At 47.7% G+C, this 11646-nt stretch overlaps 6 protein-coding genes across 6 annotated transcripts; 2 read left to right on the top strand and 4 right to left on the bottom strand.

Annotated features, from left to right (window-relative positions):
• Window positions 1–163: 163 nt before the first annotated feature.
• On the bottom strand, window positions 164–1668 carry BGW36DRAFT_450338 (histone acetylase complex subunit MRG15-2; the record flags this gene model as incomplete). Its single annotated transcript, XM_046221799.1, has 5 exons — window positions 164–551; window positions 607–991; window positions 1046–1359; window positions 1419–1471; window positions 1508–1668. The coding sequence occupies 5 exons, from the start codon at window positions 1666–1668 to the stop codon at window positions 340–342; spliced, it is 1125 nt and encodes a 374-aa protein (XP_046072386.1). The 3' UTR covers window positions 164–339.
• Window positions 1669–2593: 925 nt separating this feature from the next.
• BGW36DRAFT_359468 (Cnl2/NKP2 family protein-domain-containing protein) lies at window positions 2594–3196 on the top strand (the record flags this gene model as incomplete). Its single annotated transcript, XM_046214075.1, has 1 exon — window positions 2594–3196. The coding sequence occupies one exon, from the start codon at window positions 2594–2596 to the stop codon at window positions 3194–3196; it is 603 nt and encodes a 200-aa protein (XP_046072387.1).
• A 126-nt stretch (window positions 3197–3322) lies between these two features.
• On the bottom strand, window positions 3323–4299 carry BGW36DRAFT_172549 (uncharacterized protein). The gene has a single exon (XM_046209661.1). It carries the CDS (start codon window positions 4058–4060, stop codon window positions 3449–3451), a length of 612 nt encoding a protein of 203 aa, XP_046072388.1. The 5' UTR covers window positions 4061–4299; the 3' UTR covers window positions 3323–3448.
• A 746-nt stretch (window positions 4300–5045) lies between these two features.
• Window positions 5046–6354, top strand: BGW36DRAFT_379246 (sister chromatid cohesion protein Ctf8). The gene has a single exon (XM_046216185.1). It carries the CDS (start codon window positions 5333–5335, stop codon window positions 5870–5872), a length of 540 nt encoding a protein of 179 aa, XP_046072389.1. The 5' UTR covers window positions 5046–5332; the 3' UTR covers window positions 5873–6354.
• A 427-nt stretch (window positions 6355–6781) lies between these two features.
• On the bottom strand, window positions 6782–9545 carry BGW36DRAFT_427644 (putative GTPase activating protein; the record flags this gene model as incomplete). The annotated part of the gene is made up of 4 exons (XM_046220440.1): window positions 6782–6847; window positions 6902–7843; window positions 7897–9450; window positions 9510–9545. The coding sequence occupies 4 exons, from the start codon at window positions 9543–9545 to the stop codon at window positions 6782–6784; spliced, it is 2598 nt and encodes an 865-aa protein (XP_046072390.1).
• A 454-nt stretch (window positions 9546–9999) lies between these two features.
• BGW36DRAFT_379252 (uncharacterized protein) lies at window positions 10000–11645 on the bottom strand. Its single transcript, XM_046216186.1, has 4 exons — window positions 11545–11645; window positions 11382–11483; window positions 10748–11318; window positions 10000–10686 (listed from the first exon to the last, which is right to left on the bottom strand). Exons 1-4 carry the CDS (start codon window positions 11551–11553, stop codon window positions 10316–10318), a joined length of 1053 nt encoding a protein of 350 aa, XP_046072391.1. The 5' UTR covers window positions 11554–11645; the 3' UTR covers window positions 10000–10315.
• Between the last annotated feature and the right edge of the window lies 1 nt (window position 11646).

The following is an 11646-nucleotide window of genomic DNA, read 5'->3' on the forward strand; positions in this document are numbered from 1 at the left end:
TCTTAAATTGAGCATAATTCACGGCTATCAATGTACGGCATTCTTATATTTTATTTTATTTCCAATTTCCCATTCTTTTGAGTTTATTGAATAGACCATTGATGTCAGTCTACCTGAGTGTGATACCTTTATATTTTTGAATGTAGACCAATGACCTACTGAGAAGAATAAATTCCAATTGATACCATCCCCTAGCCAGCAAGATCTTCCAAAAGGCATAAGAAAAGAGAAAAAGAAGCACAAGACGCCTTATAGCGGAAAGAAAAAAAGGACAACAGTAACACAAATATTGTAGCTACTTTTACTTTACTTTTCATTCTATTATAGTAGCTTGTCACTTTAAACAAGTCGCGAAGTTGCAGTGCCCGGGTTTGGAAGGGGCACTCCTGTTGCTTTTTCCATATACTCAGCACTAGCGCTGATATATTTGTTTGAAAAGAATTGTTCAGTATTGCGGCTCAACCAAATCGTGAATTTGGAGAGCTCCTCACGCAGTCGGTTTATAGATTGCTGATCCATATTTGTTTGTGCAATGAGTTCGGGAAGCACAGCTGTGCGTGAATGTTAATGATGAACAATGATTGAAAATAAAATAGCAGCACATACCAAATAGACGAACTAAGTGGTGGGCCCCATAGATATCAAGAGGTCCTTTGTCGGCATAATTATCGGCACCACTTTCCCATTTCTGGCGCAGAATTCGATATTGCTCTCTTTCAAATTTATAGAGCAGGATCTTGTCAAGTGACTTGTCAAAGTACTCTTTGATTCCCATGGTAACCTCTTCGAGAACATCGGTCTCAGCAGTAGTCGAGCGCTTGGGGTTCTCCTCATCTGAGTACGCTTGGAGAATTGAGTTGACGGAGTGAGGCGCTGGCAGAGCAACGACCTGCTGGTTTTTGGTCACGTTCTCCCAGTCATCGACGAGCAATGCTTTGAGATTGTCAGGGAGCATAATGCGGATCGATGGCCGCGAGTGAAACTGGTCCTCCTATTTTCCTTTAGTCAGACTTATTTTTAATCTCAAAGCAACTCAAATACTTACTTTTTCAATTTCATTGTCACGGCCGCGCTTATTCCCTTTGGCGGGGACAGATGATTGTCGTTCTTCGCTGCCCCGGCCGGAGTCGGAACCTCCTCTTCGCTTTGTTAATTTACTGTTGGGATTGGCTTTTGCCCACGACTGAGCCGATATCTCTCGCCGAATTTGGGCAGCAAGCTCACGGTTCTCCTCCGTGAATTTGCGAAGGCGCTCTTGGGGAACCCAATCATCCCAGCTGTGAATAATCGATGTTAGTGCATGTCCCAACTTCTTCCCGCCAGTAGAAAAACGTTGCCTCCCGGAGCCGTGTCGGCATCCTGCTTATTTCATATGGAAAACACACAAGCAACACTTTCTCAATCATGGCTGGATGTACCATTTAGATATAAAGCAAGAGGAAGGAAGGGAGTGGATGGTAAAACCAACGCACTGGTGGCTGAAATTAGTCAAATGCGAAATACTTACGTGTTTTTCCATCCCTTGTAATGGACCAGATACTCATAGGGGCTCTTTCTGTCATCCGGGACAGTGTGTTTCAAATCCATGATTTTAGCTTCGTAAAGCACTTCATGGTGAAAACAGAGAACTCGTTCGTCCCGGCTGTAATTGGTGGTTGCTGGTGCCATGGTGATGTCGTATTAAGCGCTCTTTGCCCAGAAATCTTCCAGGCCGCCGTCTCTAAGCGAGAGGGAGAGAGTCCGGATAAAAAGTGATGCTTACTGAGTGGTGACCTGGTTTGAGACACTTGGGATGCTGCTTGTAAGGACTGGGCCCCGCTTAACATGCACAGGATGAGCGCTGGCAGCCACAGTACAGAGGATGCAAACGCGCTAGATGTCTCCTAGAAGCGGCAATGTTCTTGCCCGAGCAATTTTCAAGTGACGCGATGCTTTTTAACGCAAAAACCGAACTTTTCATGCATAAAATTCCCAGCCTGGCCCACGGTCTGAGCAGCACAGCTGAGGCAATTATTGTGTGCCCGTGAAAAACCTGCGGTATGGGCGGCACTAATCTGGTAGAGCTAGAATACAGCGATAGAAGAAGAGGAACGCAAGGTCTGGGCAGATTGGCTTGTAGGAGAGAAATTATGCGTGTGTAGGGGCTTGGGGTTGGAGGAGGAAGGGGATTGAGAGTGACAAAACGGGCAGCGGAGAGGGAGGGCAAAAACGCGTTACGGCGCTCCTATCAGCTATCAGCGCTCAGTCCAGTCAGTACTCTCTCCTCTAGACTTCCCCTCTGGTTGACGGTAGCACGCCTGCTTGCTATTCCACGGTGCCACGTGTGCCATCATATTTACAACCTGAATCCGATCAGTGTTGCCAGCTCGTCGCTGGATCGGCTTATGTGTGACGCGCAAGACCAAGCGCGTGTCCGAGCCGATTCATCCCATCTAATCGTAAAGGCAATTTCTACCGGGGCTTTCTAGTGCCGGACTCACCGGTCGTTCTCCTGGGTGGTGATTATTCAATCGCTACTCGCTTCTAAAGACTGGAGCCTATTCTTAAGTTTCGTGCAAGAATATTGGTTGTGTCTCACAAGAGGCTCGTCACCATGGCTCCGTCAGAGGATTCTATTCTCAATAACTTTCTGCTCTCCCCCGCGTCCCTCCCAACCATCATTTCTCTGCAAAAGTTTACAGAGCTGTTTCCAAAGCGCCTCCGATCTCATCCGCAGATCAAAGTGCTGTATCGAGAACTGCAGGAATTGCGCTCGCAGGATATGGATGGCGTCACCGAGCACATCCTCGAGCAAGTCGAAGAAGGCGGGAAGCAAAGAGCCGATTTACTGCGAGCCGCCAAGGCATCGGGCGTAAATGGCTTTAGTGAAGACGACCGCCGCGAGATGAGCCTAGATCTGCAGCTGTTCGGTCCGACCTCCAGCACTGAACCCGTTGGGTTTCACTCCTTCTCGAGTCTTATCTCGGAGATGGAAAATGCGTGTTCTACTTTAGAGCAGGAGATTGCAGCCACGGGGCAAAATGCAGCTTCTACTCTCGCTGATATGAAAAGAACGGTGGGTGAATTGAGCGATCTTCGCTATGGAAAGTTTTCCAAGCCTGGCATGACCGTTGATGATTTTGTGGGAGAAACTGTCCGAGGACTGAAGAGCCTTCAAAACGTTTGCGATCGTCAATCCGACGATCGATTATCTTGATTCTCGACTTCTGAATTATATATTACTTCAACAATTCCGTCACCTCGAGGCAGAAGACTAATGCCCTCACACTATTAATGGGTCCAAAAAGAGAAATTACAGCATCTCTCTTGCTCTCCATCTGGTTCCAACCAACTCAAACCCTATCCGACATCCCTAATGGAGAAAAATTATAATGTTCACTTTCACCACAAAATCCAATCACTATCTGTAGTCTCAGATTCGACCGCCTAAAAAGCGGAGAATGCTTAGTTAGAAGGCTCCGTATGCATTCAGCTCAGCACAAAGAGAATTGCCGATCAATTTTTCCATATGCTCGTCCACGTCCAATGGCGTATCATTTACAAACATAGGCTGACCAACTTTGTCAAAGTCATATGGGGTTATTGTATTTCTCTGCTTCCAATTCACAGTCGGGTTTCCTGGTACTCTAGGAAGTGGAGGAAATGCACCGAAACCAGATTTCGCCCGCTCACCACCCTCATGGCTACATTCAGTTGAATCTGGCCATGGTGCCTGGGCTCTGGACGGGTTTTCTATTTCGTCGGGCCGCCAGATTGTGAATTGTGCTAGAACAGTTGATCGAAAATCGCCCAGCTTCTTTCCTTGAAGAACGGGCTGAACCTTTTCCTTGCAAAGAGATTCTCTCTGAGACAGCCTCGCTGCTATTTGCTTTTTCATGCGGACGGCTTTGGCTTCAAGTATAGTCACGCGATGTACGACCCATTCACCCATATTTGTGGGAAGATATGGCGGATACATCTTCGCTGGATGACCTCTAGAGGGAGGCAAGTAATACAGTCGCAATCGTCGAAAAGCATCTCTCTCTTTTACCTCGTCTGAGACCCAGGTTAAAGAACACATGCGAGCACTTGGGGAACATTTATTTCCGCCACCCTTGGAGGGTTCAACAGCCTTTACTCAAATTGTCAATTAGTTATCGACCCCTTGATCTGTATCCACCCGTACTTACCGTGCGGTAATCATTTGTCTCGTCGCCAAATTCTTCATTTAAGTCGTGGGAATCAACGTATTCCGCATCCTTCAGGGGTTGGACTTGTATATTTTCTCCAGGTATATCCATACAAACTTCTCTGAGATAGAGCTTAGCAGATGTCTAATGCAGAAGCTTTATCTTTTGATGCAGACAATGAAATAATAAGATAGGGGGTTTGCTATGAGAAGGCCGATTGTGAACAGAATATACGTTAACAGTGCTTGATCATGAAGCCAATAAGGAATGAACAGTGTTCGTGACGCCTTTTTATTGATTAATGAATGACTGATTTTAGTCCTGCTTGGGAACACGTCATTAACGTAGGGCAATCCTACTGCATGATCTAATGTCCATATTCTTGCCTTATCCAAATGAGTTAGCGAATAGACAATCAAGAATATCAGAAAGAGACATGCTCTTGTCGGTCATGGCGGTTGTTTCCGATCCTGATTTGTTCATCTATCATAGTCACATCCCTCAAAAATTGATTCAAATGGCCACTCAGTAGTCTCCTCAATACGTGCTAGAGCGTTAATAGCAGATCCAGGAGGCTTTCAAATGACAGCATAGTCCCTGTCATTGTCTCAAGGGTTCCATTGTCTTCCTTTGAATTTTCTTCCCCTTTTCCGCTTTTATTCCACCCCCCTGGCTACTACAAGATGAAGCGGCACCTCACTCCGAACCATCTTCCTACCCAGAATAGACACCGAGAGGAATACCCCTGGAACAGTTTAAAATACAACGTTGAGTCCAACTTTTTTCTTTGTGGGACTCGATCCATGGTCCACAAGTAATAATATTATTACAGGTTCCCTGAGTCAATATATGCCTTGCGCCATTCCTAATGCGGTACCTGTAAATATGCGGGGTTGTACCTCGGTACCTTATTTTATTGTTATATTTGTTTTTAATGACAGGTGCCTAGAGGGCTAAATGCTCAATTGACGGTATTGTTAGCCTATCACAATTTTCAATGGTCATTGAATGTCTGGCGAGCCTGGAAAATTGGCGTCTTCATCTCTGATAAGATAAGATTAAGATTGTCTTGGCAGCGTCCCACTCTTCCAATTTCCGAGCCTCAAGAACGCGTCGACACTCACACGCTTTCCTCCTGACTCGAGGATTTTTCTTTCGCTGTCATGCCTTCCGTACCCCTATTTCCACCATCCCAGACGCGCTCGTCCACGGAGCTGTCGCACGATGCCTCGAATCCCCTCCCGACCATCCTACACACCCCCTCCGGCCTCGCCATTCTCGAACTGCAGGGAACCATCAATGTGCCTCCATCCGATGTCACAGAACAGGGCAATTCTTCGGGGCCTCAACATACCGACACCGTGGATGCTCTTACTCCTACTGGGAAAATCGTCGAAACTGAACTCGGCAGACTCATGTTCCCAGACTACGTCGAAGGGGACACTGACAATACCAAGTGGATGAAGCGTGCATACCTATTTGTCGGCAAATACCAGCGTATGACGGGCGAAGTGAAGAAATTAGCGAAACCGCTCGCCATCATACGACGCCGACAGCAACAACAACAACAACAATCAAAGACAGGCTCCATGGTAGATGAAGCTCAAGTTGGCGAAAGGGAAGGTGGGGATGAGCTTGAGATTGTGGAGATTATCAAGTACAAGATCATTTTTGCTTCAAGACCGGAGCCTGTGGGTATATAACAAGGGTTTTTGGCACGAAGTAAGAGCTTGTGCTTGTTCATTCCAGGGCAGTCGACAGACAACTTTCCCAATAGGCGGGGACTCATCGGGGTGCCTCGACCTGGCGCTTCCCATCAGAAAGAATGGCGATAGTTATATCTATTCCAAGAGGATGAATTGTGTGTAGCGATACTGATGCCGCCATCATTTCCGCGTACCATGAAGGCCAGGCGCCGGCGCGTGCTTCTATTTGGGCCAACGCAACCTAAGGTGCTAGTTGAACTAGTCACCTGTATGGTCAGACATGCTCAATGAAAATCGCTATTCCTATTACTAACAGGAGTATCGCATTCACGCGTGGTATGACTCAGTTAGATACCATCATACTTGAACGTTGAAGTGACTAAAGGTCTAGACATGCCATTGACTGGAAGGTAGTCGATAGGCAGGGATCATTGATAGTTGTGTTAGAGACAAAATTAGACTATTCCCAATATTAAGGACTCCTTCCAACGTAAGCACTTCTATTTTCATTTCAACGTTATAGCACCTTGACTAATGCTTCGCTAATTCTATTCCACAGTATACATGGTAGGGTTGAGGTCAATGGTATAGCATATCCTCAATCTTGGGGGGAAAACACAGGCACACACAAAGACACATACATCACCATTCAGCGTAAAGATACAGCTTGAGTTTAATATAGTATGAGACTGAACTAAGTAGGACAGTAGGCCGCGAATCATGGGTAGTTCCTTTTAGAAACCGTGGGTATAAGGTATAAGTGCAGTTATCCCCGATCGAGTTTCCTGACGACTAGGTAAACCACACACACAAGAATAAGATGTACAGGAGAAGAGAAACCAGCTTTCTTAATAAAGAAAATTTGGTAGAGTAAATGGGGGTGAGAGAGGATCGAGACAAACGCATCTAGCCATCCAGTGCTTTGCGCAGGTCCGCCCACTTTTGTTTGAGACCTTCATGATTCTCCGATAGCTGTAATAATATTCGTTAGACCAAGCCATTGTCTAATTTGGAAGTGTAACTCACCTCTGCCCATTTCATCTTGGTGTCAACAAGATCTTTCTCCATTTCTACCATTTGTTCCTCAATGTTCCGGTTCTCGTTTTGAACCTCCATGTTCCGTTTCATAATTCGTTCCATCTCAGTCCTCAGCTTTTCTTCAACCTCAGCCGGTTGCTTGTCAACGACGATCTTCAACTCTTGAACCTGGACTTGCAGACTCTCATTGGCATCTGAAAGTTCCTCGTTCTCGACTTTCACTCGTACCAGTTCCGACGCCAGCTGAACGTGTTCTTGGTCTGACTTTTCAGCATGTTCTTCTAGTGACCGTATTCGTGTAGCTTGTGTTGCAACAGTATGCCTCAATCCTTCGAGCTCTTGTTCTCTCTCTTTTTCCGCTCTATTTTTCTCTTCCCACTCTGTGGTATATGCACGGATTGTTTCGGGAGTGAGTGGAATCTCAAAGGCATCCTGTACCATCAGATCCGCCCGGTAGACCTCCTTTTCGCTGCCACCGGAGCTTCCAAAGAACCCGGATTCTAGTATCGAACTAGCTGATGGTTGCTGATCAATGTACACATCGAAAAGCTTTTCCTTGACAAATTGGGACAGGGTAGACATGTCCTTCATGCTAAGGAGTGTTTCGGCATTGCGGCGCATGATAGCAACGCCAAAACGGAGAATGGTACTTTCGAGTCCCTCTTCGAGGATGAGATCGTAGATACGAAGGACAAGTTGCAGGGGAAATCGGTATGCAAACAGTGTTAAAAACCATTGGGTGGCATATAATTGAGGGCTCAACCCTCGGCGACGGAGATGACAATACAAAGCTGGCTCGAGGTCCTCCAAGAGTCGCTCAAACTGGAACAAGTGAAGATGCAAACCAGGCATATCTTGAATAAACATTTCTCGTAAGCCATATTTATTCATAAGTTTGACGAGCAGGCCGAACGCATCGACTTCCTCCATCTAAACAACTTCATCAGCAAGTGTTTTCAAACATGGTAATCGGCAGCGCTTACATTAAAAAGCAAAGGCATGGCAATGAAATTAATGCCTTGTGCATAACCAACGGCCTCATCATAGAGGGCATAAGCCTTGCATAGGCCGAAAAGGGCTTCTTGGTTTCCCTGCGAGACGAAATATTTAGAGTAGCTTGTTCGAGAGCCAAGGTCTCGTCGTATCGTCTTTTCCAGCTTCCGTATCGCATCTGCATCTTCTTTTGCCTTTTTCTTGCGGGCGGCTTCTGCTGCTAGTTGTTCTTTCACAACCTTCTCAGCATCCTTCTCTTGAGATGGACTAGGCGAAGGTGTTACGTGACTGGAGTGAGATGCGGAACCAGAATTATCTGAACGAATGGAGGAGCGTGATGAAGCCAGCGACTCCTTCTCTGAGTTAATGCCGGGTTGGTTGCCATTCACACTAGTATGCCTTTCCTTGTCAGTGCCTCGCACGACAAGGTCTCTATACACCTCCTCGAGTCCGGGATTATGACTATCAGCTAAAACTTGCCAGATCACGCCTCTAATAGTCTGGGGAATGCCTCGCTTGATAGCCGCATTGAGTTCATCGGAGTTAGCACCAGTCAACGCATCAGATCCAAGATTCACAATCTTCTCCCATAGTTCCCAATCCACAGGAGCCGCAGCATCTGTTGCAGACGCCGATATCCCCGAAACTGTTCCAGGAGCCAGATTGGGGTTGACTGATGGAAATGGGCCAGCTGAAGTGACAGCGGGTGAAGGAGCGGACAATGTATCATTTTCCTCTTGAATGGGACTGCCCACCACCTGGCTGACCGAAGCCTGACCGGAAGTAACACTGACCTGGTCTGTGTCTGTGCCTTCTTCTCGCAAGCGTAGCAACTTGAATTGATCTTTGAGGCTGTTGCGCGGCTTCTTCGAGCTCAGACTATCTCCATCGTCGACGGTGTTGAGCGTTGAGACTGATGCGGCGGTGTTTCGTCGGCTATCTATCGAGCTAGCGGGAGGAGACTTGATGTCCTTCCCGGTACTTGCTCTAGACAGCCACGAGAAGGGACTTGTGAGCTTGCGGCCGGGTAGGGCAGGCGGAGCAGGGGGAGCGGGCTGCGGGGGTACTGAGGGCTTTGCGGCGGTAGGCCATGATACAGAAGGTAGATTGGACATGATTGCAGATGAGACGCTTTGCTTTGTTGTTGCAGAATCGGGCGAGACCGATTTTGGAGAGCCTGCAGGTGGCTCCGGCTCTGGACTGGCCTCCGCTGGCTGCTCATCATCCTTGTTACCCATCAAGTTGACGTCGTCCAGCGAAGTCGTTGACAGGCGATGAGCAGTCAGCAGCGGTGATTTCTGGTATTTCTTTCTCTTCGGGGTGTCCTCCGTCTCCGAATGTGGCGCAGAGCTGCTATCGTCGGAGTCGTCGCTGGAGGTGACATCTGGCTGTGCAGATGGAAGAGGCGGCGCGTGCTCGGCGCGGGGGGTGGTGACAGATCCATTTGATAGCCGGCGATCAGTCAAGGACCGCGTCGAGGAGCTTTGAGGGAGTGAAGGGGAGACGTGAGTAGTATTGTCCTCGCTGGCATCTTCAAAGGAGTCCTGCATCACAATCACACGGTCAGCAGAGGAGCGGGAAGAAGCCATGGTGGCCAACGTACCTCGCCGAAATCCTTGGGCTCGGGGCTTGAAGCCATGCTGATTCAAGCTGAGATGTTGACGATCGCTCTCCTTGCTTGGCAGGTAAGCAGGTGAGTTACACAGCGGCCGTATCCAAGGCGGGTTGAGCGTTCAAAAGGCCATTCAATCCAAATAGTGCTGTAGGCAGGCAGGCAGGTAGGGGGTTAACCGAAGTCGAACGGGGTAGGCACACAGCGGTGGGAGGAAAAGGGGCGAGTCAAGGACGATGACTCAACGTTGCACAGGTGGCGACAGGGTTGAGGATGCGTTTCGTTTCGTTTCTAGATGACTCGCGATGGGCGATGAATCAGAGCAGAGGTGTTGTGAATGAAGATTGTGGAGGCGGCGGGCTCGGTCACGGGCCCCGTTCGTTCCTGGTTGAGCAGCCCCGAAGACCGCGTTCCAGCTCCAGCTCCAGTTTCAGCTCCAGCCTTACTCTACGTCTATTAATATTTATCAAATGCCGGTAAATACAAAATAATATATGCCATCCTTATTATCGTTTATATGCTAGGAATAGCTAACACACTGCATGCAGCCGCATGGCTGGCGTCAATAATGTTTGTGTGCATTGCGCCGCGGTGGAGCTGGCTGCTGACGCCGTTGAGATCCAGGGGCTTGTTCAAAGTATGCACTATGCACCCCTATTTGGAGCTGCTTGGCATTGCGCTGTCGTGTGAGCAGTTAATATTCGACGGTGTTGACCATAGATAGATTGTTGACCATGTATCTGGAGGCCAATACCATGGGTATTAATAGACTTCTCCTGTTTAATCATATTTTAATATTATTCCCTGAGCGTCTTTTCAATGTCCGCCCAATGTCCTTTTCTCAGTGGATCGAGCTGCACCAAAACTCCAAGCCATCCTATGACCTCAGCCCGATCCACCTCAGAAAAGGCGCCTTCAATCTTGGCTGCAATCAAATTGCATTGGATCAAAGCTTGGTAGATCCATTTACAGTCCGTGCACTCCTCAAGCATGTCCTTTATCTCCTCTTTCTCCGCCTGAACGTATTCCAGACGCTCGGCGCTCGTCAGGTTCGGTGCCATGGTACGCGCGGCCAGTGAGGGGTCAAACACGCACATCAAGCTCTGATGATAGAACCATAATGATTGATCATAGGGATCGATAAGAGCTTTGTGTGCAAAGTTTAATTCTACGCATGACAATTAATATTGATCGCCAAGACTCTTCGAAACGGAGAGTGAGAAAGTTACCTTCGTCTAAAACTTTCTTCCGCTCCTGATCCGAAGCCTTCTGCTCGTCAAGGAGCTTGTATATTACCTTCGTTCGATTGTGCCATGCCGAAAAATTCGAAAGATTGGCCCCAATCATCTTTTTCGTATAGTCGACTTCACTCTGTGTCATAGTTTCCGCATTACTGTCATGGGCAGTGAAATCTTCCAGTGCTGCAACCACAAAGCGCCTATAGCCCCAACCGTGAAAGTTTCGACTATCCATACTAAGCATTTTACCAACGAGCGCGAGCTCTTTCTGCCAGAACTCATACGCGACAGATTTGGGTAGAAGGCGCTTGGCTTCATCCAATATCCATAGTCGATAGTTCCAAATCCAATAGCACTTTGGAAAGGATCGTAAAAGTGGAAAGAGAAACTCGAGGTCAGACTTGATGATAGCCGCAACCGACTGGTCCGAGGCTGTATCCTGGGAGAACTCTGCTTGGCGGATGACTCGCCGATAATTCCATACAGAATAATACTCGGGATTCCTCTTCAAAAGTTCGGATATCTCTTGTAATGTTTCCGGTGTGTAACAGCGTTCTACAATCTTCATTTGAGCGTGAGCGTGAGCGTTTCATTCGGGTCACAGGCCTCGAAGCAGAGCTCTCACCTTTTTGCGAACTGAATGGTCTAGGTCACGGTACTCTTGGATCTGCTGGCGTTTCTGTTCTATGTTCTCAACCGGCCTTGAGCTCTGGCGCGGAACACCATGCTGGCAGTCCAACGCGGATTAGTGCAGTCTTCGAAGAGGTGTGAATCTGCGAGGGACATACACTAGCCATTGCGGAGCTTGTAAATAGCTCTCACTAATACCCTACGCCTTGAAGGAGGAAAGAAAAGAAGAACATTAATATCATCTGGTTTACTGGGAGTGT

Source organism: Talaromyces proteolyticus (assembly GCF_021365285.1).
Source record: "Talaromyces proteolyticus strain PMI_201 chromosome Unknown BGW36scaffold_6, whole genome shotgun sequence".
Classification (NCBI taxonomy): domain Eukaryota; kingdom Fungi; phylum Ascomycota; class Eurotiomycetes; order Eurotiales; family Trichocomaceae; genus Talaromyces; species Talaromyces proteolyticus.